Below are 27,872 nucleotides of genomic sequence, written 5' to 3'. Positions count from 1 at the left end.
CTTCATGTCCCCTCGTTGTGGGAATCACTCAACATAGTGTCATAGTGTTGATATATTTTATTCATCAAGCGGCTGAAGAGGTTGTCAGGTGGTTGTAAACACTAGTCCTTGCCTCTGGATTGTCACAGAGCGTCTTCATATAGCTGGCCCTGGGACTCTTGGACTCCAGTTTCTTAAGGTCTACGGGTCTTGAGACTCATTGCAGTCTGTTTCTCATGGATTCTGGGAACCTGGGACTTCAAGTCCCAATCTGTAGGGTTGCTCGGCATATTTTGTTCAGCACTTTCTCTTGGGACTTTAGACTTCAAGTTCCAGCATGCAAGTCTCTCTGTATGTTCACCAGTGACTTTGGATTTTATGTTCCAAGGTGCAAGCTTTCTCTGCATGCTACACTCTGCTCTCATTGGCTTTAGGACGTGGACCACTTCTTGTTGCAGTTAATTTATCAGTGACTCTGAAAAAGTTGGAACTCAAATTCTAGCAGGCATCAATTCCGATTTACACTCAATTGCTCACTAACTCTCGCCACTTGAACATCAAGTTCCAGCATGCACCAATTCTTCTTAGAACTTTTTTGGGTGTATACAAGACTTGGACCTCAAGTTAGAGCACGCAGAACATAGCCCCACGTTCCTCAATCCCTGGCTGCACTGCCTTCCGTAGATGTCTCTTTGCCGCTTCATGGCATTTACGTCAGTCTCCTAAACTGTAATAAATACATGGTTTTGGGGGCGGTGAGAACAAAGTTCCCAACCCTCACCCCACTGGGCCAGAGAGAGGTCAATGAGCTATCCCATCTAGGCTCCTCCGCTAAACTTAGCAGACTCACTTGGAGGTTCTGGGTGTAGGCTGATGTTCTGGTGGTGATTGTACACTGGCGCTCATGCACTCAGCCATTGTCGGCCTGGGGCATCAAATTCTTGGGCACCAATGAAAAAGTGGCCCACTGTTGCAATTGGTAATTCATCGCTTTTGTGACAGACTGTTTGAGTAGTACCCAAGGGGAGGTTTTTGATAAAATGTGATGCACATTGTACATTTAAAAGAATATTTATTCAACAACACTACACACTGTGCTCGCTCCTTCAGTGAAATATGGGGCCACTTTTAAAAAAAAATATCCAGGGCCACTTTTGGTTCCCAGTCCAGCCCTGCTCAAAAGTACCTGCACGCGCTGCTGCCAACGGGCAAAAGGAGAAGCTCTTCGAAGGAAATCAGACAATTCAGTTTAGTGCACAAAAGAAGAAGAACAAGTTCCGCGACTCAAGCGCAGCCTCCACAGTGGGCAGAAGCAGAGCGCGAGTACGAAAAAGGACGCTGTTTTGACACAGCGGGGAAAAACAATGGGCTCCTGCAGGAGGGCGACCAGATCCTAGCTATGCTACTCACCGGTCCCCGATGCAAGCAGACCCAGGTTTCTCCGCGTCCGTTTCAGTCGCTGGCAGGTTCAGAAGAGCAGGGAACGCCTCGTCGTCGTGTTGAGTAAAAAGACGTCCCAATCGAAGAAACCCGCACAGTTTGTTACCACAGCAGGGCAACAGAGCGGCCGTGTGTATCTGAGCCAAATGTACACTACTCACTTCAGACCTGGGAACGCCAAGTGTACGAAGCGTGTGAGAGTGACAAGGACTCGAAATACTACACAACCTGGCGGCGGTTACAGAGCAAGACTCCCGTGTAAACTGGTCAGTCAGCTGGATGGCCCAGAGACGCTTCCGAAGGCTTACTGGCAGGAGATGGTGAAGATGCCGAGAATAGCTGTCCCCGCTATTCCAAGGGTGGAAGTACCAGTACAGGCCTTCTGGTTCGATCATAGGTGAAAAGGGTTTCACAAGCCGACAGCAGTGCAGAGGAGAAGTCCTTCAGCGGGTCACCAGCGATTCCTCGGTCCAGCCTCTTGGTTGCAGGATACTTGGCTCCTGTATTCCTTCGTTCATGAGAACTCAGGAGATCGACATGGTAGTGGCGTTTCCAGCCCCCTCTTATCCATGGTTCCCTTCGCGCCAAAACGGAAGGGACCCAATGGGAGATCCGCTCATCAACACTCACACCATTCGTGGACCAATCACGGACCACTGTGGTCCCAGGCATTCACACCACCCTAGACTCTCTGGCACCCGGGATGTGTATTGGGACCAGACATCCCAGCCCACATCCTGGAGGCACACACAAGACATGTAGAAGCCCGCGAAAGCATCTGTGTTTCGCGGGAAAGTACATGCCCAAATAAGGAAGGCCCCGGGTCGGCTCGACCTGGGGGAGTTGAAGGGAGCAAGACGGTCAGCGGACAGGACAAAGGAGCCTCGTGGTCTGGCCATTTTGGGAGCCAGGCCACCATTTTGGGTTAAGCGCGAGAAACGCGCTTAGAACGCCAAAAGGAGCTCAAAACACAAGAAACGATCGCTGCCACCATTCCCGTCCCTGAATCACTTGCACCGATCAGATACAATCCTAAACGAGTAACTAGGGCCTGTAGAAGGCTAGAGACCCAAGAGAGCTGTAACTTAGCTTACAGTGCCCTCTTGTGTCATGTTGCACGAAAGCCGCAACATGATAAAAGAAACTACGGGAAACAGCGTTCCCCGGTACTGACTGTCTTAAGGGCATGTCAGTTTCCCCGTAAGAAGGAGCGAAAGCCCAGAAGAGTGCGGCAGAAGGCTGCACTTCTCTGGCAAAGTCGAGAACAAGGTGAAAAACAACAGCAAAATGTTTAGGGGTTGCCACATGGAAGGAAAATTACCTACAATTACGAAATCTTTCCTAACATCTGTGCCCACACGCATTCCAGCTGCAAAACGGCTTTAATCGTTGCTACAATTTTACAAGTCTCCTGTGGGGAGCAGGATATGACACTACTCAAATAAACAGTGTGAGATCACATCAGAACTCTGGGTACTCCAAATTGTGGTTCAGGATTACTGCCGGTCTTTTCTGGTAAAACCACCCTTCATAGGCCCTGACTCTGCCTCAGCGCTGACTTCAAGAGATCTCTCAGCCAATGCTGAAAGGAGTTGTGGATTCTGACCCATCAGCAGAATTTGACAAGGGATGAAATTCCTGTAACTTCCTAGTATCAGAAAAAGACAGTGGTCTCAGACCCATCCTAGATTTGAGAGTCCTCAACAAGCTCCTCCGAAAGAACAGGTTAAAAATGGTGACCCTTTCACAGATTCTCCAGGCTTTGGAGCTGTGTGGTTGGCTCATGTCTTTAGATTTGCAAGATACATACTTGTATGACCGTACCCACCTCAAACATCGGAAATACCTATATTTTATAGTGGGAAGTACTTAATACCAATTCACAGTCGACCGCTCTGCGGCCCCAAGAGTGTTCATGAAGGTCATGGTATTGGTGGTGCCCATAAGCATAGGAGGAGTGTGCACCTCTTACCCTACCTCAAATACTGGCTTCTTTATGCCAAATAAGAAGAGTCAGCACTCGAAGACCTCAGAGCGACTTGCAATCTACTTAATACATTATGTTTTTTAATTAACCTAAAGAAGCACTTTAATTGCCTCCAAATGACTTCAAGTTATAGGGGCAGTCCTGTATTTGGAGGAAGGCATGGGTTTCCCTCCCCCAGTGACAAGCATCCAGACATTGACAGCGCTCTTCCAACCAAATGTGGACACCAGGGCCTAGGTGTTCTTGAGTATTCTAGGACTCTTGGCATCCTGCATCCTCGTAGTCCTAGATACAACACTGCACATTCATCTGATTCAGTCATCCCTGGGGAGCCAGTAGTCACAGTTCAACAGGGACATGAGGGAAATTCTCTTAGCAATTCCACATTTCTGCAAGGACCTGTTTTGCTGGGTATCCACAACCAACCTCTGTTAGGGGCCACATTCCGACAGCCTTGGCCACCTACTACCTACACTGGTAAATGACGCATCCTTCATGGCATAGAGAGCTCATCTGCAGAATCTTACAATGAGTGTTCTCTGGGTAGGCCAGCAGAGGTCCTTCCACATCAACCTTTTGGAACTCATAGAAGTTTATCTAGCATTGCAGTTATTTCTGCCATCAGTCAAAGGATTGCCTGCCCAGGTCCTCATGGGCTAAACCACTGCCATGCACTACATCCACAAGATGTATGGTGTGATGTTGCTCAAGTTGTGCAGAGAGGCCATGCTCATATGGCTTTGGGCAATCGACACCCAGGTGACAGAGATAGTTGTGATCCTCGCCTGCCAGCAGCCAAATATGCTGAGTCAGCTTTTTGGAGTCCCTTACGAGCGTGAGTTGAGCATGAATATTGTAAAGCAGATCTTCTCTATTTCGGGGGTTTCCCCAGATCAACTGGTTTGCCTTCAGGTCCAACACGAATAGTGAGATCCTGTGCCCCAAGGAGTGACCAGCAGAGGATGCCCATGGGGATTCCCTAGTTATGCCCTGGGAGTTTGACCTGGTGTCCGGGTTCCCTCTGTTTCTGCTGATTCCTTTGGTGTTGACAAAGTAGAAGCAGAGCTGAACACAATGATCTTGATCGCTCCAGACCATGCAGGGAGGAGCGGGCATCTAGTCATGCAAAACATGCTGCTTTGTTTTCCCTGGAGGATCACTTGTAGGGAGAATCTACTTTACAGATGTTCAGCAGAGTGCTTCAGCTCACTGTCAGGATTCTGATCCTTACATCTCCGGCTATTGAAAGAGGGTGGTGGTACCAGAACTGGAATTTCTGTGAGGACAATCATGGTGTAATTCACTCTGCAAGGCACCCATCTAAAAGTGTATCTGTCTTTATCAATGGTCAAGATGGTTTATTTAGCCGGTCAAGTGGCACAGCGAGTAGAGCGCTCGCTTTGACATCCGTGCCAGAGCCTGCTAACGCAGGGTCGAATCCCGGCAGGGCCAAACTCAGCCTTTCATCCTTCCAACTTCGATAAATGAGCACCACACACCGTGGGTAATAATAAGCAGTGCTCAGATACCTGAGGGTTCGTAGTGCTATATAAATGCCAAATTATTATTATTATGGCTCAAGTTCACATGTTGGTGCCATGCTATGGGTATTCACTTGTTGCTTTGTACCTTGAGCGCAGTTCTTGAATTCCTATTTTACTTAGCCCAATTAGGACTGAACTTTGGTACCGTTAAACAATATTTGTTGACCCTCTCTATTTGGAAGAGGACAGCAGAGCAAAGTTCATATTTCAGAGTCTCTATGGACCTGCAGCTTCTTAGAGGTTTGGGTAACTCATAACCTCCAAATTCCATCCCTCCTTGGGATTTATGCCTACTTCTTACCTATCTGCCAGTTGCTCCTTTCAAGCCTTGCACATTTAGACTGCTTTCTCAAGGTTGCCTATCTTGTGAACTTAACCTTGACCTGAAGAGTTCCTGATCTACAAACCATGGTGGCTTGCCCAGCAGCTCTACCGTTCTCTACAGAGAGGGTTACCTTAAGAGTTAGGCTTTCTTTCTGATAGATACATTGATTGCTCCCATAGATTTCGATTGCCCCCACCTAGCCCGCTAAATTTAGTGGTCTAATGTTCTATTTTAATTGTTGTCCTGTCCTCTTTTTTGTGGCAGTTCTGTCATTTCTTGCAGACGCCTATGGAAAAAAGGTGGAACTGAGGAGGATGGTGGTAGCAGCTGTAGTGTAGTTACTTATACAGATAACATCCCTCTTGTGAAAACTTATGCCAAGGGACCTTGATATAGCCAATCTCTGAGCTGCACAATGCTACCTTCTAATTGTTCCAAAAATGTTCTGTTCCAGACTGTGTCTGTGGATGATTCCAAATATGAGGAATCTGAGGGAGGAATAAACAGACAAAACTTTACCAATGTTCAGTAATGTATTCTTCTGTGGTCTTGATCACCTTATAGTGAATGTGTAATTTCTAACCTGACTTAGAAGACTATCGTTAAGTGAGTGTCATGTGGATTTCAGATGGAAGAATTTCACCAGAACTGTTTTGTATCACTGTTTTAAATAGTTGGAAAATGTATTTTGTATTGTGATGTACGTTTGGATTTAAAGTACGTTCTTTAAAATGATGGAGGAGGTGTAAGGAATTAGGTATAATACAGGTACATTTGAGCATGCAATCAAATATGACTGCAATTCTTGGAAAGGTATCTTACTGTAAATGAGGTCAGTTTCACTCCCACCAGACCACAGCAAGATGAAAACTGATTTCCCAAGGAACGGTGGGGATTGCAAGCCTACTATACATTTTTCCAAGACATAAGTGTCTGACTAATGTTGCCCAAGATTCCTTAATAAAATGTTTGGTTTATAGACCTGGCCTTTAAATTTGCCGAAAGAGGCAACCGCAGATTGTTGGTCCGGTATGCCAAAACCTGGAATAACCTACTTTTTAAAAGTAGGAATCTTTTCTCCACCTCTAAATTCAAGTCAATTAGAGTAGTGCTTTTCCTTAATGGAAGCACCTTGAGAGACAATTCATTTTTTGTTGGCACAGTATAAATGTTATCACTCACTCATTTTGATTGAATCCCTGTGTTTCGGTTCTTTTTTATCAACCAGATTGAAAGAATCCAGAACAGCTACCTGCGTAAAGCCTATGAATTGAGGAAACAATTGTTCTTTCAAAAGAATGGGGGAAGTGAAGTGAACGAGATGACGCTGTTCCATGGGACAGCGCTAAAGAACAGCAGCTCAATCAACACCACAGGCTTCAACCGCAGCTATGAGTGCAATGGTGAGGAAACAGTAGTTGCCAACTCAGGATACGCAGAGGCGGTTGCCAGCATTGGTGCTATTTGAGTTGAGGGAGGTAAAAGGGAAACTCTTAAGATTGTTCTTTTGCTGTCAAAATCAACATCCTTTTGTACAGTGTTGATAGAGTGGGCATATACTCCTTAGTAACTCATGGATTCAATTGGATGGTTTGAGTGTTACCAGCCCGGCTAAAGGCCTTTTATGAGAACACATCTTATCTACTGTTGGTAGTATGATAACTGACCACATCTCCGAAACTAGATTATTCCTGTAGGGTGTATCCCGTTTTAACTTCCAGGACGGATCTAAGGACAATTTGTGCTATGGGGGGAGGGGCTGAGTTTGTCAACATTTTTGTTAAATGAGTATGCACATAAAGCAAATCCACCACTTTAGAAATACATCTTAGGAAACCAGGCATCCTTCTCACTGCTCTTAGCTCACCCTTCTGGCATCACAAGCATTGACTAGTCTCAATGGCCATGTGCCCACCTCTGGCTCTTAAATGCGCAGAATTTCATAATCCTCACTGATAACAAATGATCCTGATAACTGAAAAGTCACTGGCTTGACTTTCTTTTATCTTTGCGCATTGAAAGCAGTACTTCCTGACCTTGGACAAGAGCGCCAGATACTAATTTCAAAAGTACAAGATATCCTGACACAAACTTTCCCACTCCGGCTATGGAACAAAATCTCTTCTCATGGATAGGGCACATCTCTTTCAATACGGAAAGGATATTTAAAACAATGTATGACCTCCATCACTGATGGTATCTGTGCCTTCCATACTTCCATTCATCTCTTTCCTATTTGTCACCCTTCCACCAATGAATGACAAATCTCTGTGCCTATCATAGCGAGTTTTGTTTTATATAAATTCTCAGTGCAAACACTTTTTTGCATTTCTGCTGCCCTGATCTGGACAGGCATACATTCTAGTGATGTGCTGACTGCTAGTATTGGTGACTAGGTTGGGGCCGGGTGGGGCTTGCATGGCGACAACTTTGTATATTCTTTGTTTATACTTAGACTATGTGACTGGTCATCTGTGGTTATAATGCTTAATTTCTTCAAAAATATGTTTTTCTCTTGTAAGATTCTAACATGCATAGATACTCACCTAGGGAGCTTATAACATTTATCCAAGAGACTATCAGGTCACAATCTTCAACAGCATTCATTTTTATTATGTTATTTGTGTATAAGTTCTTAGGGGTATTGCAGTGTTTTGCTGACAGGAGTTTGGGGGTAGGAGGATATAGGAGTGGGGAGGGGGTTGGGATAATAATATATGGAAGGGGGCGAGCGGGGGGAACCCCCAAATATAAAAAATATCCTTTTTTTCGATGTCATTTCTTCGAAAAAACAACTGTCCACAAAGGAACATAGAACCGTTCTCAGGAAGATTTTGAGTACACCTTTTATTTTTCAATTCATAACTAAGATATATCCGCTTTTAAGCTATGTTAATTTTGCCAGAGAGTATGTCATGTGTAGAACAAATGTCCCTGTATAAGTGGGTGGTTTGTGGCTCATATGGCTGGAATCCCATTATGAAGTCACCTATATCTCCAGCGCAGGATTCCCCATTTCTCATAGAGGTATGGTACAGTATGCCACATTTATTGCAGTAATATATATTTCTGCTTTTGTCAATTGTTTACAATATGTTAATGGGCAACATGTGTTTTGCATCACAGACATTTTCAACTATTTTAATCTCAAATAAAAAAAGAAATGGCTTATATAAAGGTAAAGAAATCACAGTATCAAAATGAAATTAAAATATGTGAAATACCAAAAGATCAATCTATATTAATGAAACTTTTTCATACACAAATTCTCAATTTGGACACATTTGTTTATCAATGACATGTGAGAATAATTCATTATGTCCCAATCTGTGTTAGTTAATGCAAGTTACATATCATAAAACAAGCATTAGTAAAGCCAATAGATTTTGGCTATCATATATTACATTGTAAAACAGCACCAATGTGGTCCCCCACCTTCCTTCCAATTGGGTCCACTTTATATCAGAATCCACTTCATTTCATAAGTTGACCACCCAATGCAAGCAATGCAGATAACGTGCCAGGGCATCTATAGATAACCAGTGCAATTCACCCACATGGCAGGTGTACAACAATTCTGTACAGAGGAAGTTGGAGGCAAAACATATTTTTGAGGTGCAGAGAAATATGTCCCATTGCAATAAAGTCACCTCAGAAGTAATTTACAATATTTGCATGGCAATATTGCCGTGTTTCCATTGGTTCTTCTGCCTTTGAAGAATGGCTTGGTGAAAGGCAGTGGGCGATGCCACTGTGGATTGCTTGGACCTTCAACCTTGATCTCCATTGACCTCTCCCTGTGGTTATGATTACCCACACATTTGGCCACCTCTAACTCCCAAATGTGGCCCTACTTTCAATTTAGCTCGCATCTCACTTCCAAATATGGCCATATTTGATCTTCAGCCATGATCACCTTTCGCCTACAAGTGTGGCTATCTTTACCCTTCAACTATATCTTACTGCAATTTCCATCACTGGCCGCATTTAACCTCCACTTGCTGTCATCACCCAACTGAGCCATATTTGATATACAACTGTAATTCTATTTACACTACACATGTTTTCCTCTTTTCACCTTATCCTTACCTTTATTGCTATATCTAAACTAAACTTCAGTCATCCTTGCCTTCCAACTATGTCAAACATTACCCTATACTATTGCTATCTTCAATTTCCAATACCAACTAACTTAACTCTACATCTGTGAATGATGTTATCCCCAACTGGCACGTTTTGCCCCCATAAACTGCTATATTAACCTTTTATTTAATCTCTACCTAGAACTATATTTAGCTTCCATTTGCTGCAACCATATACCTCTCTTTCTGGGCAACTCAAGTCCTCATCCATAGATCCCCCCTTTTTATCCTCAAATGTAGCTATCTTTACAGTCCATCCGTGTTCAACTTTAATCTCTATCTGCAATAACCAGTAACCACCTGGAGTTGGAAACTATTAATACAAACTCATATGTAGTGGATCGATATACATTGTAAATAATAGAAGTGTGGTTGGGCCCACCTGGTGAGATTTTTGCCAGTCTTTAGGAGCTATCAATCCTTTTTCTCTCGCATGCCCGGTCCTGGTAATGGGCACGCTGTGTGTCAACCAGTGCCATGCAAAGTTGGGGGACCTGAAGGCAGGAGCTGTCCCTACATAACTACTTTTAATGGCCTCAAGAGCGGAATGCTGAGGGATGACTTTCTTCCTTGCACTATTTATTTATTTTGTATTTATTTAAATAAAAATTCCACCTGTGAGGCCCAGCTGACCAACATCAGCAAACTGTGAGGCTCTTCGAGTATATGTAAAAGCCCTTCTAATAACAAAGAAAGATGACATTCAAAAAGCATCCCTGGGGAGTTAAAGTGTTCCACAAGTTAAGTGTGCTAAGATCAGTAATGGTACAATTTACATTGGAGAGCCCCACAGAGCTCAATTTAACTACCCAAATGTTTGCCATTTCTCAAGACTGAGTCTTCACAAAGTATGCACCACTTTTTAAACCTCCTACTTGCTTTCTATTCTATTATTTTCTATTTGACTTTTGTAAAGCGCTGGCACACCCACAGGCCTCAGAGCGCTGACTGACAACATAGAACAGACCAGGATAATCACAGTGTATTAAGATGGGTCCAGATGCCAATGAAACCATGGTTCCATTGAGACGGTCAATGAGGGTTAAATCTAAACACCTTCGTCGTCGAACATAATGGTTTTAATGGCCTTTCTAAATTAAGCATATGACGTTAGTTGCCTAAAAGCAGTTGATAGGTCATTCCAAGCCTTTGGCCCCCATGCATTAAAGCTAAGGTCCTCGTGCAATTTTAATCTGAAGTGTGGTTGTTGCAACAAATCTTTGTCATTAGACCGAAGAGTATGTCTAAAGGGCAATTTCTTAATACGATCTTGTTAGTACCGGGGAGAGGTACAACTAAAGCACTTATATACTAGGCCGTAGGCCTTAAAACAGATCCTTTGAGCCATGGGGAGCCAATGCAGCTTCCTCCGTGAATTAGTTACATTGTCTCTGCGCCCTATCCCGCAAACAGCCCTGACTGCCCTGTTTTGTAAAGTTTGCAGTTTCTTCATGTTGGTGGAGGTGGTACCTGTCAGTAGTCCATTGCAGTAGTCCAACCTCGAGTTGATAGTTGCGGTGGCTATTAAGGCTCGGTTTTTTTCTGAGAGATAGGGTCTAATCTGACATAGCAGATGGATTGTATAAGTGCAGCCAGAACTTATGTACGCAACATGTTTGTTGAGGTTATAGGTCAAAGGATCGATTCAAAAGGATCGAATGGTCAAAGGATCGATTCAAAAGGACCGAAAACAAAAGGATGGGAAATTTTTATTCTTTTTTTTAACATTTTTTTATTTTTTTGGGGAGGGTCCCCCCTCCAACCCCTGTTTTTGTGGTAAAAAACACTTTTTTTACCTATACGAAAACCGAAAAAAATATATATAATTAAAAAAAAAATCAATCCTTTTGTTTTCGGCCCTATTGTGTCAACCCTATTGCATTCGATCCTTTTGTTGTCGACCCTTTGACTGGACACCGTTTGTTGAAATTAAGGTTGCAATAGACGATTACTCCCAAGGTCTTAACTTGACTAGAAACCTCGACAGCGGCCCCTCCAACTTGAAAGGCACTGTACCGAGAGTCAAGAGACTTAAGCTTGGCCACACTACCCACAATCAAAATGTATTTATTTTTGTCGTTAAGGGCTAGGAAATTATCAGTCATCCAGCTCTTGAAGGCATGAAAGACTTTAGAGACCAACTCTGCATCTTCTTCATAGGAACTTGTAAGTTCCAGGACTATCTGTGTGTCATCAGCAAAATGTGCATAACTGACTCCCATTCTGTCCAATAGATCGAAGAATAGCTTGGAGTAAATATTGTAAAGTAGTGGGGACACACTAGAGCCCTGAGGCCCTCCACAGTCGAGGATGGCCTCCTCTGACTTACAGTCTCCTTGAGACCTCCTGGGTCCCAAAAAGGAACTAAACCAATCAACAAAAAGTTTGGTGCATCTGCTCACTTGTGTGAGCCTGTCCGACCAACCTCCCATGATCAACAAGATGGAAGGTTTCAGACAGGTCCAGCAACAGCAGCATGGTCACCATGCCTTGGTCTACTATGCCAGAAAGCATAGATTTGATGTCTATGAGCATAGTCTCCGTGCCATGGTTTTTCCAGAAACCAGATTGTCTATTAAACAGAATACCTTGCTCCTCAACAAAAGTATTGTATTGTGAGCAGGCAATTTTGTCCATAATCTTCAAAAGAAAAGGCATGTGGGCTATCGGTCGGTAATTTCAGGGGTCGTGGGGATCCAACCCCTCTTTTTTCAGGAGGGGGGTGATCCAGACCTCCTTGATACCTTTCTGGCACAACCCCTTCCAAATTGGAGCAGTTTACAATAGAAGTAATAGGAGTTGCTATGCTCGGAAAAAATGTCTTGAACATAGTTGCAGGGAATATATCTCCCTTACAGGTGGTAGGTTTTAATTTTTCCACAGTTGACAGTACATCCTCAACTGTAACCTGCCTGACGGAAAATCCTTGTCCTTATTAATATCATCAACACTGGCAATCTGGTTCTGTACAGCAGGGGAAATACCAATCACCTGGCGATCAATAGGATTAGATGCTATGGTCTTTTGGTGTTGTCTGACCTTAAGTGTAAAGCAGTCATGAATTTTCTGACACCATGCGCCGTTCACCTGTAGAGGAAGTTCCTGAACTTTCCCTTTATCCTCACCTAAGATATTAAACAGCTCTCTGGTGCTGGATCTAGCTCCCAATATACGCTCCTCCAAGGTTTCTATTTTGGCTACCAAGATAACATTCTTGTAATGTTTGTCTCTTTCTAGAGGGCCAGAGTATTTTTATCGGGAAATTTCCACCAACTTCTTTGGCAGCTCGTTTAGTGTGTCGAGCTGCTAAGACATCTGAGGAAAACCAGTGGCTTGCACTTGGGTGCATATCTTTCCTTTTCCGTAACTAAGTTTAAGAGGTGCTAACTTATCATCGGCCTGGTAAAAATACTACGCAAATGAGATGTATAGGAGTCGAACAAGCAGGAATCATCAATTGCTGAGACTAAAGGCAAACATATGCAAGTAAATGCCTCACGAGAGACCTTGCTGGTACATCTACGCATGGTAGATTTAGTGCGTACGCAAGCTTTCTTCACCATCAAATCTGGTATAACAAGTGAAAAAGAGATAAGATGGTGATCCGACCAGCAGCAGGTTTCGACCTCTATGGGTGAAATCAACTGGTTTCTGTACAATATTGGGTGGCAGTGCTGACACATTGCTTAAAGCCCAGATTCTCCATGAGATTCAACATGGAGCATGCCTCCAGATCAGTGGCATTATTGGTCCATAGGTCAAAGTCTCCTGCCACTATAAACGGAGTTAGGGGTTTGATAAGGGGACCCCAAAACACCAAAAGTTGCTCACGAAAATCTGTCAGGGCAGTTGGGGGCCGATAAAGAATTAATAGGCTGAGGGTAGTAGTAGGATTAAAATGGGGCTTATCTAACAGACCCTCGCACGCATTTAATATTGGTATACTTGAAGTAAAGAAATTCAGGGAATCTTTACAAATAATGACAACATCCCCTCCCTTCTGTCCATTACGATCTGTGTGTAAGGCTCTGTACCGCACTGGAGTGGCAAGTTGAAGAGAATATTGGTTGGTATCACATAGCCACGTCTCAGTGAGGAGCATTATATCCACCTCCTCTGATACAATGTTGTCAGCTATCTCAGTGGAATGCCCTGCTAAAGAACGAGTGTTCAGCAGCACTGTTTTCAATGAAGTACAAGCCCGAGGATAGCAGTTCACACTTACAGAGTGCAGTGGTATAATACTACTAGCCTCCTCCATTTCACTGCTAGCATCATCATTCATGCCCATCCCGAACCGGATAGATTTCCCTGTTAACATGCTCGAGTGAGGGATTTCCGTGTTGGGCAGAGATACTACTGAAGAGTCCCGCGCTTCTGCGTGCAATGGAAGTTGCCGATTATACGTGATGCGCTTAATCAAGTCGCTGCGGGACATAGTTTATGTCAGCGGTGTATGCTTGTTGGCACGCACACAAACTGTTTTACTTCAAATTTGCCTAACAATTTGCATGACTGTGCCAAACAGTGACTACATGCATTTAATCCTATCACACAGTTTTTTTGTTAGGGGTGACTTATTCTTAGAACCAGGTTTAACCAAGAGAATTTTAAGGTTCATATTACTTTCTCCACCTTGCCAGGAAAAATACAAGCATTTGTATATTTGTCAGTTTGGTTTAGTAAGTGATTTGTGTACTTTTCCATTCTCGTCTAGAAAGCCACATTGTAAGTACTTGAAAGAAACATTATTGCATATGTCTATCAACCAGAGCTGAGGAGATATGTTTTCTTGTGCCAAAATGGCAAACAAGGTAAAATCCTGGCTCTGCTAATTAACTAAAGTGTGTGATCCTGGACAACTCATGCTATTGCCTTATCTGCCCAAATAAGGAGGCCCTAAACGTTAACCATTTTCATAGTTTACACTGGTGGAAAACAGTAGGGTGGCTCTATACATAATAATAACAGCTGCAGCAACTATTCATATATTGCACATCACAAAGGCATGTTGGCTTATTCCTGGCAACTTCCCATGATGACCTTGAGTGTAAATTGATGCAACTGTATGTGCAATCCCCCTCTGTGATGTCCCTACATGTGAAAATTGTAGGGGGTAGATGCACTTCTTTTCCACATAGGCCCCGCAATTGGTAGGGGCCCCAGAGCGCAAGCTTTCAAATACCAGATCTTTCACCACTACATTTAGCCCAGTGGTCAGAAAGCAGGCAGTCATCATACACTGCAAACCCTTATCCATACTGATCGCTGTGCTGCTATTGGTTGCCCAAGAGAATTAGAGAGAGATAAGGTCCCACACTTTAAATGCTGCTAGACAGAATAATTAGCTTCCAGTTCTGTGAGAGGGAAAGTGAGAGAATGAGAGAGATGGAAAAAGAGTACAGTAAAAAAAAAGCGTAAATGAAGGAGAGATAGTATGAAATATGAGAGAGAGAATGAAAGCAGGAAAAAGAGAAAGAAAGAAAGGTAGAGCGAGTGGGAAAGAAAGAGAAGGAACGCAATAGAAGAGATGAAGAGGGAAAAAGAAACAAACAAACAAACAAACTAAGAAAGAAAGAAAGAATGACAACATCCCCTCCCTTCTGTCCATTAAGAAAGAAAGAAAGAAAGAAAGAAAGAAAGAAAGAAAGAAAGAGAGAGAGAGAGAGAGAGAGAGAGAGAGAGAGAAGGAGCAAGAGAGAAAGAAAGCCAGAGAGAGAACCAAAGAAATAGAAGGAACGGAATAGAGAAGGAAAGGAAGAAAGGGAAGGAAAGGAAGAGAAAAAAGCAAAGGAAGAGAATGAAGGACTGGAGGAGAAAGGAAGAGAAAGTAAGAAAAGAAGAGCGGGAATGAGAGAGAAAAGAAAAAAGAGTGTCTTGTTTGTTTGAGTGCGTATGAACCTATGTGAGAATGTGTACATGCGTTGTAGTGGAAGACCACAGGGGGGTATTTCAAGATAAGCAGTAACATGGACACATTCCAGAGTCTGCAAACCACATGATATGTTTTGATCAGAAACGCAGGATGCCAGGATGCTAGGAGAGGCTGCTGAGGAATGTCCCATGAGGAGAATTTGAGCGGGGGACATCTTGAAATCCTGGGTGGGTGGCTCACTCGGCTAATGCAGCCTCAAGTGGACACGCGGTGCAGCAAGTCGGCAAGTCGCCGGCAGAAACACTTCTCCACTCAGAATGGATAGGTAGAGGACGAAGCAACAGCCTCGAGCAATGCTGTCTATCTACCTTACTGTCAATATTAACATGTACACCACTTTCACGGTGCTGTCTGTGCCTCCTTTCCGTGTGGTGGGCTGGCACGGACTCTGACTTTCAGCTCCACGGAATAGCAGACGGATAATAAAACACAAATGTCGCGGCTATGTTAAAGAAAGCAAATGTATTATGTTTAACAACAATAACACGACTTTTGATGGAATCGTGTTTAGGTCTAAAGCTTTTTTTCCCAAGCTTGTCAAGATAGAACAATTTTAATTAAACACTTGAACCTCTTTGTTATGAAATAAAACACTGTAACATCGTTTTCAACCAAAAATCTCTCTTTAAAAGCGTTTTTCACATGTGCTAAATCTGTGTAAAGCCACATTTTACCGACGTTAGACATGAAGAAGGTAAAGCAGAAGAAACCCCTGGGGGGGATTAGTTTGGGAGGGGATGGGAGTTGATGCCCATAGGTCTTGCTTGGCCATAGGTGTGTAATGGCTGTACTGGCTTTGTCCCTCCTCATATCTCCCCTGTGACCTCGGGTTAGGCAGAATCATATGCAGTACCCTTTGGGAACACCACACACAATTAAGACTACAAGTGTAAGTACAAATTCACCTTTGAGCAGCCAGACTTATCTCAAGAGTTACTGAGCAGTATCAATAGTTACACAAAGGACAGCAATAACTATGATTCAAACAAACACTGACTCAAGGTTTCTGAGTAAATGAATATACATTTATTTACACATCAGTTGTAAAACAGTTCACTAAGTAAAGCAGCAGAAAAATCACACTCTCAATATACTACACAACACCCAATCAATTCTGGACAAGTTAAGCTCAAAATGAAGTGTGAGCAAAATGGCACTCCAGCAATTTAAAAAGGGAGGGAAAGACAGGGTCATACAAAATTAAGCAGCACCAATGAGTAGGTAGGCAGGGCAATCTAGAAAAAAGGCTTTCTACAATGAGGATTCAAATCAATAGGCCTGGGCCAATGTTAATGGGTCACTGTCATGGTCATGAAGTCAGGGGCACAGGCATGCAGGGGTCGCATGCACAGGAGACCTGGGTGGACACTGTCCGGGCGCCTTTGGCGCCAGGCTCACGAACAAAAGTAAACAAGAACATCCATTTAACACCAAAAAGCTTTTATTATGGGCATAGCACTTTGGATGCATTAACCTTGAACATTCCATCCATTAAGCAGCCGCAAGTGTATTCTTGGGTGTGGCTGCTAATGGATTGCCTTCGCACGTGCTCACTCTTTAGGAGTGGCAGGGTGTGGCTGGTAAACCGGCCCTAATGGGCGTGGCCACGATCTCAGCTATATAAGATGCCCCGATCCGCAAGACAGACGCTTCGCGTTATTCTGCACTTGCAAGCAGCATAACGCTCACCGTCGCCTGAGGTCAGACTTACCTTTGAAGATCATACTTCCTGGACATTCTGCTTCCTGCCAGCATACTTACCAACTGGCGGAAGCTATTCTTACCTGTACATCTCTTCGGTGAACCAAGTATTCATCCAAATCTTCATCTTGGCACCGCAGCACGACACGCTCCATCGTCGACAGCAGCGACTGCAAGGCAAAACAGAAGACATCGAAAAAACAGTCAGTTTAAGGTTGCGCTTCACCATACTTCGCACTTTTCCTTAAACCATCACTTACCTGCTGTTGAACATTGCGGTAGCATCCATCTTCCATCCGGCCGCGTCTCGCGTCTCACAGCTGCATTGAGGCCGCATTTCCATCTAAGGGAAGAAAACAGAAGAGAGACATTATTGTGGGCATAAATAGGAGTAACATATAAAGACATTAAACAGAACGAACAGCATCACAAGATCTCAAGAAAGACTAATCAATCATAAGGAGAAGTATAGTCGCAGCTGGACCGGACTAATCCTTATTAGGGATCAGTGAAGGAACTAGATCCCATTCGACACGCCCCTGCCAGAAGTAGCAGGAAGGAGAGCTTATCTTCCATAATTCACAGGAGCAGTATCACCACGTAACACCGCTCACAGCTTTTCTACTGAGGGAGAGGCCTGAAGGGGGTGATTCAAGTTCAGGGAGGGCTGCAACCGTGCCCCAACAGCTCCGCAGAGACCAGGTGAGCATAACAGAACGCAAAGCCTCTAATACTCTCTGCCTGGGCATTATGGAAACTTCAGAAACAGATCAGTTAGCCCTCTTAGTAGGCGAATTACGGGCTGAATTACATGCTTCAAGACAAAAAAACCAATGCATTACGGAGGGATCTTATTATAACTCAAGAAAGAACTGACGAATTGGCAAGACAGATGCTACAAGCACAAGCAGGACAGGTTCCACTGCCTGGAGTGACCCATTCTTCTCATTCTTCCACACCACAACAATCAACACCGGTTCAGGTGGTTCTTCCAGGAGCAGTGCCTATAGCCCCTCCCGAACGCTTCATCAGCGACCCAAACAAGTACGCTGTATTTATGAACCAATGTCGCCTTCATTTCTTGTGCAGACCAGCAGCCTTTCCTAATGACCAAGCCAAAGTGGCGTTTGTACTCTCGTATTTAGGAGGTAGTACGGTGGACTGGCTATACCTTTGGTAAATCAAGATGACCCTTTGCTCCGGAACTTTGGGAATTTCCAACATGAGATGGAGAAATTGTTTGCCCGTCATACTCAAGGACAAGCTCTGGACAACGAGTTGTTGTCACTCAGACAAGGGAGTCAAGATCTATTAACCTATATTGCAACCTTCAATCGTCTCATAGCCCAGACCAACTGGCCAGAAGAGAAGAGGACTGCACTCTTTTACCGAGGGTTACGTGGAGAACTTAAGGATGTGTTGGCGCAAGTGGTGAATCCCCCTGAGAGGTGTGCAGACTACATAGACCTGACAGTGCAACTCGATCATAGGTTGCAGAATCGGAAAATGGGTCGAGCTAGATCAGAGGGACGGTCAGTTTACGTACAACCTTGTGAGAATCAGACTAAACCACATGAACAGTCTGAGCCAATGCAAATTGGTGGATTACGAAGTCCCCTTACCAAAGCAGAAAGGGAAAAAAGAAGACAACAACAGCTTTGCTTATATTGTGCACAAGTAGGTCACTTCCTCCGTGACTGCCCGGCAAAACCACCCAAGAAAACGGTTGGGGCAACAGACAAAACTGATGAAGAAGAAGAATAGAACTCGGGAAACGCCAATGCCCGGCAAGTGTAGGGGTCTGCTGTCGAGCATGAAAAAGGAATCCGTACAGACCTCACATCTAATCCTTCCAGTGCTTTTGGTGAATCACAAGCAACCATCAAAAATACATGCCTTGGAGGCATATATTGATTGTGGAGCTGTGGGTAACTACATTGACCAAGATTTGGCTCTCTGAATAGGCCTTCCTCTCCGACAGAAGCAGAAATCGGAAAACGTCACTGATATGGATGGTTCTCAGCTATCATCCGGCCCGGTGACACAATACACCGAGAAAGTCAAGCTTCTGTGTCAGGACGGGCATCAAGAGGACATTACTTTCCATCTCATTGGTGCTCCTTAGTTCCAGATGATATTGGGAATGCCTTGGCTGGAGACCCACAAACCTAGGATCGACTGGCGAAAACGAGTTCTGGCATTTCCTCATGATTGTGCTGACACATGTTACAAAAAAGATGACACCAATCTGAAACCGAAGAAAGGAATCGTGTTGGGCCTCATCAGCTCCTTACCGCTCGAATACCAAGATTTCCAGGATGTCCTCAAAAAAGAGCAAGCCAACGTTCTGCCCCCGCACAGACCCTAAGATTGTCAAATAGATCTTGTACCCGGAGCCCAGATCCCTTGCAGCCGAATTTATGCTCTGACAGAACAGGAAAATCAGCATCTTAGAACTTACCTGGATCAGTACCTGGCAAATGGTTTCATTCGCCTGTCCAAGTCACCTACCTCCTCGCCCTTATTCTTTGTGTCTAAAAAGGAGGAGGACTTGCATCGACTATAGAGCCATCAATCAGATCACAGTAAAAAATCGATATCCTTTACCACTTATACTAGAGCTCCTGGACCTAGTTTAACATGCTCAAATCTACACAAAACTGGATTTAAGAGGAGCATACCATCTTGTAACAGTAAAAGAGGGGACAAGTGGAAAACGGCCTTCCGCACAAAGTACGGCCTCTTTGAATACCAGGTCCTGCCCTTCGGGCTATGCAATGCCCCAGCGGCGTTCCAATTCTTTATAAATGATGTACTCTGTAAACTACTGGACGTTTGCGCTCTTGTTTACATTGATGACATTCTTATCTACTCAAATTCCATGGAAGAACATGTAGGCCATGTCCGGGCAGTCTTAGAGAAGCTTCGACAACACCAATTGTATGCCAAGTTGGAAAACATTTTTTCCATGTAACCAAGGTCGAGTTTCTCGGTTTCATGCTCACACCACAAGGCGTACATATGGATACACGAAAGGTGGATGCAATCCCCCAATGGCCCTCAGCAACATCCACGAAAGGAGTACAAAGTGTGCTTGGATTCGCCAACTTTTACCGTCGGTTTATACCTGGGTTTTCACAAATTGTACATCCAATTACCTCCATGTTAAATAAAAATCAAAAGTTCCATTGGTCGACAGAAGCTGATGAAGCCTTCCAGAAATTGAAACTAGCATTCACTACAGCACCAGTCCTTCGACACCCACGACCAGACCTACCTTACATAGTTGAGACAGATGCTTCAAAAATAGCCATGGGAGCAGTATTGTCACAACAAGACCCTGAAACAGGACAACTACACCTCGTCGCATTCTGGTCCCGCAAATTTCAGCCCCCGAGTTGAACTACGCAATCACAGATAAGGAATTACTGGCAATTAAAGCAGCATTCAAGGCCTGGAGACATTACCTTCTTGGGGCGAGACATAAGGTCACTGTCATCACGGACCACCGTAACTTCCAATACTTGAAAACCGCCAAAGCACAATCCTCGCGTCAACTTCGTTGGGCTCTCTTTTTCGTGGAATATGATTTTATTATCACTTATAGACCTGGAGTACGCAATGGGAAAGCAGACGCTCTATCACGCATGAGTGAAGAAAAAGAGGCTTTTACAGAATCCAACCCCGTGGCCATAATTCCTGAGGAAAGGATTCAAACCAGAATAGCTGCCACCACGTGTGTGGATGACCAAAGAACCAGTTTGCAATCCCCAATGGATCAATCAACACAACAGGAATAGCTGTTAAAAGGTGACCAGTACACCATCAAAGACAATCTACCATACTTCCAAGGACGATTATATGTCCAAGACCAAGAACTGCAAAAGTAAATCATCACAAATTACAATGATTCATTAGTGGAAGGGATCCCAGGAATAGCCAAAACTCAGGCTAAGGTAAAACAAAACTACTGGTGGCCAACCTGGTGAAAAGACATCACCTAATTTATTGAAACCTGCAGTGTCTGTGCACAACACAAGTCTCAGAAACAGAACCCCGCTGGCTTACTACAACCCCTAACAGTACTGCCAGCACCTTGGCATACCCTGTCGATGGACTTCATCACGGCTCTTCCACCCTGCAATGGATACAACACCATATTAGTTGTTGTGGATTTATTCTCCAAAATGGCCCATTTCATCCCTCTGAAGGGACTCCCAACTGCGTCAACTCTCGCTTCTGTATTCCTAGAGCAAATTGTTCGATTGCATGGATTTCCATCAATATTAGTATCTGATCGTGGAATGCAATTTGTTTCTGCCTTTTGGAGAAAGTGTTGTACGATTGCTAAAATCTATCTCCAGTTGTCCACAAGCCATCACCCTCAAACTGATGGGCAAACTGAACGAACCAACCAAACTTTAGAGCAATATCTGAGGTGTATGTTGCAACAGTCCAAGGATTCTTGGAAAAATATACTCTGGATGGCTGAGTATGCATACAACAACTCAGTTCACACAAGCACAGGGCAAACTCCATTCTACACTGTGCACGGAAGACATCCAAGGACATCAGTATGTGATCAACCCAATACCCTGGAAATGTCAGCCATAAAAAAAAACTTGCATAAAACCATCACTCGGTTCTTAAGGAGGCAACAGAGCATCTGACCAAGGCTAAGGAAAGACAAAAACTGTTTGCTGATCGACATCGGAAGGAAGCTACAGCCTACCAGATTGGAGAAAAGGTGTCGTTAGCATCCAAATATATTCCCCTGACGGGGTCAAGAGCTTTCCACCCAAGATACCTGGGCTCCTATACTATAAAGTCCATAATCAATCCTGTCGCCATGAAATTGGAGTTACCATCTCACATGAAAATTCACCCCGTATTTCATGTCTCTCTCCTCTAACCAATGAAGTCCACTACACAGCTTAGTTCTCTGCCAGAGCCCGAAGTAATAGCTTGAGAACCAGAATATGAAGTCAAATCTATCCTGGACTCCAAGGTGGTTCGATCAAAATTGTATTACCTAATTGACTGGAAAGATTACGGACCTCAAGACCGAACTTGGCAACCCAGTGAACACGTCCATGCTCCGCGTTTAATCAGACAGTTCCATCGCAATAATCCCACCAAACCTGGACCGGGAGGAGAATCACCCTTGAGAGGGGCTTTGAGGGGGAGTGCTGTCATGGTCATGAAGTCAGGGGCACAGGCATGCAGGGGTTGCATGCACAGGGGACCTGGGTGGACACTTTGCTGGCGCCTTTGGCGCCAGGCTCATGAACAAAAGTAAACAAGAGCATCCATTTAACACCAAAAAGCTTTTATTATGGACATAGCACTTCAGATGCATTAACCTTGAACATTCCATTCATTAAGCAGGATGCATTAACCTTGAACATTCCAACCATTAAGCAGCCCCAAGTGTATTCTTGGGTGTGGTTGCTAATGGATTGCCTTTGCACGTGCTCACTCTGTAGGAGTGGCAGGGTGTGGCTGGTAAGCCGGCCCTAACGGGCGTGGCCACGATCTCAACTATATAAGCTGCCCCGATCCTCAAGACAGACGCTTCGCGTTATTCTGCACTTGCAAGCAGCGTAACTCTTACCGTCACCTGAGGTCAGACTTACCTTTGAAGATCCTGCTTCCTGGACTTCCTGCCAGCATACTTACCAACTGGGGGAAGCTGTTCTTACCTGTACATCTCTTCGGCGAACCAAGTATTCATCTTTACACTTTCAGGAACGCCGAAATCTTCATCTTGGCACCACAGCATGACACACTCCATCGTCAACAGCAGCGCCTGCAAGGAAAAACAGAAGACAAGGTTAGACATCGAAAAAACAGTCAGTTTAAGGTTGCGCTTCGCCATACTTCGCGCTTTTTCTTAAACCATCACTTACCTGCTGTTGAACATTGCGGTAGCATCCATCTTCCATCCGGCTGCGTCTTGCGTCTTACAGCTGTATTGAGGCCGCATTTCAATCTAAGGGAAGAAAACAGAAGAGAGACATTATTGCGGGCATAAATAGAAGCAACATATAAAGACATTAAACGAAAGACTTACCAATCATAAGGAGAAGCATAGTCGCAGCTCGACTGGACTAATCCTTATCAGGGATGAGTGAAGGTACTAGATCCTATTCGATGCGCCCCTGCCAGAAGTAGTAGGACGGAGAGCTTATCTTCCATAATTCACAGGAGCAGTATCACCACGTACCACCGCTCACAGCTTTTCTACTGAGGGAGAGGCCTGAAGGGGGTGATTCAAGTGCAGCCGTGCCCCAACGCCTCCTCAGAAACCAGGTGAGCGTAACAGTCTCAGTCTTTGCTCAGGATCACACAGTTCAGAGTAGTTTGTGGTTAAGTCTTTGCCACTAGTTCGAAAAGAAGTTGGTCGGCAGAAAAGTTACTTAAAAAAGTAGGGAAGGACAAGCCCTCGGATTGGCAAAAGATTTCAAACACTTTTACTGCGGTCGGACAGAATGAACGACCGAATTTAAACAGTTCCTTAAATGAAGAAGAAGTCTGTAGCTGAGGCAGAAGTTCCTGGTAGATCCTGCAGTCTCACGGTTCCTGAAACGACTGTCGGACGGACACAAAGGAGGAAGACTGGAGGGTCCTCCACTGCCCAGGGAAGAAACCAGCAGCAGAGCACAGCAACAAATAAAAGGCGCGTTCCTCCTGGCTATCTGGTTCACTGCAGCTGTGCACTGAAGATTTGACCAGGAGAGGGAGGCCCTGCTTGGTGTTTGGTGAACTGGTTGGTCCCACCAGTTCAGGGGAAGAAGATTCCTTGCAGATCTTCTCTGTCGTCGAAGTTTGGAGATTCGGACCCGCAGCAGGGCTTCACTGGGAGGTTTAGTCGTGGTAGTGGTCCTCTTCTTTCAGCTTCTCTTCAGTTCTCTCGATCCAGTGGCGACTCTGCCTTCCTAGTCCCAGAGACCTGCTTTTTATGCAGTTTTCCCCCACAGCCTAGCTGTCAATCACACAGCATGGTGGCTGTCCTGGCAGGACAGTCACCTAGTCAATCAAACAGGAGTGTGACTTGGGTTTCCAAGGAAACCCTTGGCAGGGGTCCTAAACCCCTCCCTCACATCCTGCCCACCCAGACATTCAGGCGCCTAAGGAGGGCTTCTGTGCAGAAGCCTGCTAAAGGAAGGCGAACAAAGGAACCAAATCTGGTTTGGCGCGCAGAGTAAAACACGAGAAAGACCTTTAAAAAAAAAAAGGCAAATAAACCCAGCCGGAACCAAATTAAAGTAAATGTGGTCCAGCGGGTTTAAGTTTGAGGCTACTAAGATTTCCTAAAACAGTACCAAGGCTATTTAAATAAACCATGGTAGAAAAATATGGTAGATACCACTGCCACCAGTCAAATCTTAATGAATGAGAGATAGACAAAAAGGGATAACTATTAACCATTTCCAGTACTCTATGAAAGATAGTTTGTACTGGGTCTGTGAATTTAAAAAGACTAATAAAGTGAATGGCAACTTTACATGCTCTGGGAGAGAGTAGTCAGTCCCAGAAAATGGAGTGTAACATGGGAAGTCTGAAAAAGACAACCCTGTGTCACTGCACTAAAGGTGCTGTGTGACAGAGAGTAAAAAGATGATGCCTATGGAGTAGGTGAGACTCCACAGTCTATGAACACACAAATGTAAAACACTCAGCAAAACACATGTAAGAGTGGGAAAAAAGGCTCACACTCTTACCAGGTGAAAAAAATAAATCATAGAAATCCAGCAAAGCTGCTGACGGACTCAGTAGGTAAGGGAAATTAGCCATTCTGGAGAATTTCCCTAATACCCCAAACCCATGCCAATAGTTTTGGCACATAGGGGCCCCAGGGACCGTATCTCTCCAGCCCTGAAATCTCTCCACTGGCTCCCGGTGGCTGCAAGGATCAAGTTCAAGAACCTCTGCATCGTCCACAAGGCTTTCTGGGGTCGGGGGCCCGCACTACATCCAACTCTCTCTTCTGAAATACCTTACTTTTGGAGCCCTTCGCTCAGCTACCTCCAACTCTCTGAGGATCAGACGCTTCTCCAGGCAGATAGTGCGGGGGCTGATCTCTCACTCTTCAGGTGCCTCCCTCTGTAACAGCCTCCCTGCCCCTCTCAGATTTGAGTCAGACCACCTGAAGTTCCAGAAGCAGCTCAAGACCCTCCTTTTCTCCTCTGCCTTCTCTCACGCTCCCTTGCTTGGATCCCTCAGAATCTCACTGGGTACCAGCAGTGGTGGCTGGTGACTTTGAAAGGTGGTGGGGCGTAAATTTCCCCGCCGAATTTGGGAGCGAGCAAGCCCAACCCAGATCAAGGAAAAATGGCTTCCAAAATGTGCAATTTACTGTCCAAACCCATAGACATATGGCATAAAAGGCATTAGGTTTTACATACTAATGGTGGTACATTATTCGTACGCGTGCAGGTGTGATGGTGTATTTTCCAGCAGCTTGTGATGAGAATAGCTGGTACTATGGTGTATGCATAACGCAATCACACTATGGCTTGAAGCTTCAATATATTCCAAGGGGAGCAAAGAGATAAACACTTAACAAACTAGTACAGCCTTGCTCATCATCAGTGACATACACCTTGTAATGTGTTAGACACTTTGGTGAACAATTTGATCAACTTTCTGGTGACAGCAAGTGAGACAGACCCCAGCTGAGCCCGATTTTAAGTTTCATCATGGACCTGTTCAATTTACACAATCACATTTCCCTCTAGGTCTCAGGGACTTAAGCAATACATTCTATATGTATTTGCATTTTTCATAACAAATGAATACGTTCCCAGAAAGAGAGAGCCTTCTGCTCCCGAGTCCTGAGCTAGTTCTAGAATCGGATCAGGCTTGACATTCAAGCACTGCCAGTTTCCCATGTCCCAGCTAAGCAGACAGACACACAGGAAACCGCATTGGAAGGAAGGAAGAGATTTTAAAAGTAGATTGAAGAGGTCAGGAATCACTTTTGAACAACCTGGTATGCCATAGGTGCTGAAATGCACCATTCAAACTGACTCTCGGGTGCACTTATTCACATCCCTGCCCTGCCTCAATCAGCCACTGCAATAATGGCACTTAATATCTTGAGGCAAATTATTCACCTCTAAAAAGTAAGAGCCATGCATATTTCCTTATCCTAGTGAACCTCTATTGCCTACAACACAGCCGACCACACCATACAAAATCAACTGTGGCCAATTGCAGGAGCAGAGGGGAAATGGTTGTGTTCTCGCACCCAAGAAATGAAGAATACCCTCAGTTTCGACCTAAAGATACAGCGGCTGTGGCTCTGCAGGTCTTTAATTTGCTCAGGTTGTAAAAATATTTTGTGTTTAGTGGCAGAGACTTTCATGATATGCATCGAACATTTCCAACTCCAAAAACTTGCAAAGCACCAATTACCGAAAATCTGTGTATGTTAAAGTGAGCAACACAAAGGGCCCATATAAACATTTGCACCGTACAGACCAGAGAAAGAGCACAGCGCCCATTCTTGACCTCACCTGCCAAGCATGGGACGTGAGCGAGCCGGGTCATAAACCCATTGCTTAACACATGCAGGAGGAACACGTTGCCTGTGAAATGCACTGAGACGTCAGAACTGTGGCACGTTTATGAGAAAAAAAGTATTAGAAAAGGCACTGCGTCGGATTGCTCTGCAGGCGATGTGTGGATGCAATACTGGGGTGAAGCAGCACATTAAGGAAACGCAACCAGCAACGACGCGTTGGCACTGCAGCCTATTTCCAGGTGGCAAACGCCGACTTAGTTTTCTTGGATCCCCAACCCCTATCCCCGCGAAATTAGAATATATAAAATACGTTTCTCAACACCCTTCATTTAAAAAAAAACATGCATACAAATGTATAAAGGTACATATATAAATGCATTCACTTATATATGATAGACGCATGTATGCATATATAGGCGTACAATATACCTACATACGCATTCATAGGTGTTCGTAAAGACATACCCACATACAAGTGCACAGTACATGTAGTGCGGGTATGGCAAGCGAAGTGCATGTTTTACAGCTGCAGCTTCTTGCAGTGTGCGGGAAGAGGCTTCAGCGCATGAGGGATGGGCAGCTCCTGCACGCTCCTGGGGAAGTGCGTGAGCAGCAGGCACAACAGCACAGTCTGTATGGCCCTCAGGTAGAGGGTGCTGGGTACGGCGCACGGCCAAGCAAAATCCCCCAATTTGGCACCGGCACTGTGGTGGTACCACAGTGCCAAGCTGGGGGATTTTGCTTGGCCCTGCAGCGCGGCTCTCTGTTCCGTGATTGTCCGTCACTGTGAGTGACCAGATTGGATGGATACTCTCAGTCAGAGTATCCATCCAATCCACCAGACGGACTAACATTTGGTGTTGTAGTAGCACGGCTCAGGCTCTCACCCAGTGCTATTAGTTAGTAGCACTTGGGTGAGAGCCTGAGCCGAGTGTCGATGTGGGGCCTGGGGCAGCATGGCCCACCTTGCCGCGGCCTACTTGTAATAGCATGGCTCAGGCTCTATCTAACCCAAGTGCTACAACTATAGCAGTGGGGGTGAGAGCCTGAGCTGATGCCACGCATAATGCAAGTGAAAACTAGTAAGTATTTACTTACCGGCGGCGGGACAGCAACAGGTACAGGCCAGTGCACGTCCCTGGGCCCTGTTCTCTCTGGGTAGCTTGCAGCAGTCAAAGTGAGAAGAACTCACACACCACGCCCGTTCGCCCATGACCCCACCCACACACTCAAATGTCATTGACTGTTAAACAGCCAATGCCATTCATAAAGAACTGTTGCTATGTGCCT

General features: G+C 44.7%; 1 protein-coding gene across 1 annotated transcript in view; it reads left to right on the top strand.

Moving 5' to 3' along the window:
* The window catches only part of LOC138447628 (uncharacterized), a 1,020,308-nt gene that overhangs the window by 928,584 nt on the left and 63,852 nt on the right, over window positions 1-27,872 (top strand). Inside the window, exon 16 of the mRNA XM_069603826.1 lies at window positions 6,504-6,678. Within this exon, the coding sequence (XP_069459927.1) occupies window positions 6,504-6,678 (175 nt within the window). The remainder of the gene's footprint in view (window positions 1-6,503; window positions 6,679-27,872) is intronic.

This window comes from Ambystoma mexicanum, chromosome 3q, assembly GCF_040938575.1.
Source record: "Ambystoma mexicanum isolate Mex_15411 chromosome 3q, UKY_AmexF1_1, whole genome shotgun sequence".
NCBI lineage: Eukaryota > Metazoa > Chordata > Amphibia > Caudata > Ambystomatidae > Ambystoma > Ambystoma mexicanum.
This window is presented reverse-complemented; position numbering and strand designations above follow the sequence as displayed.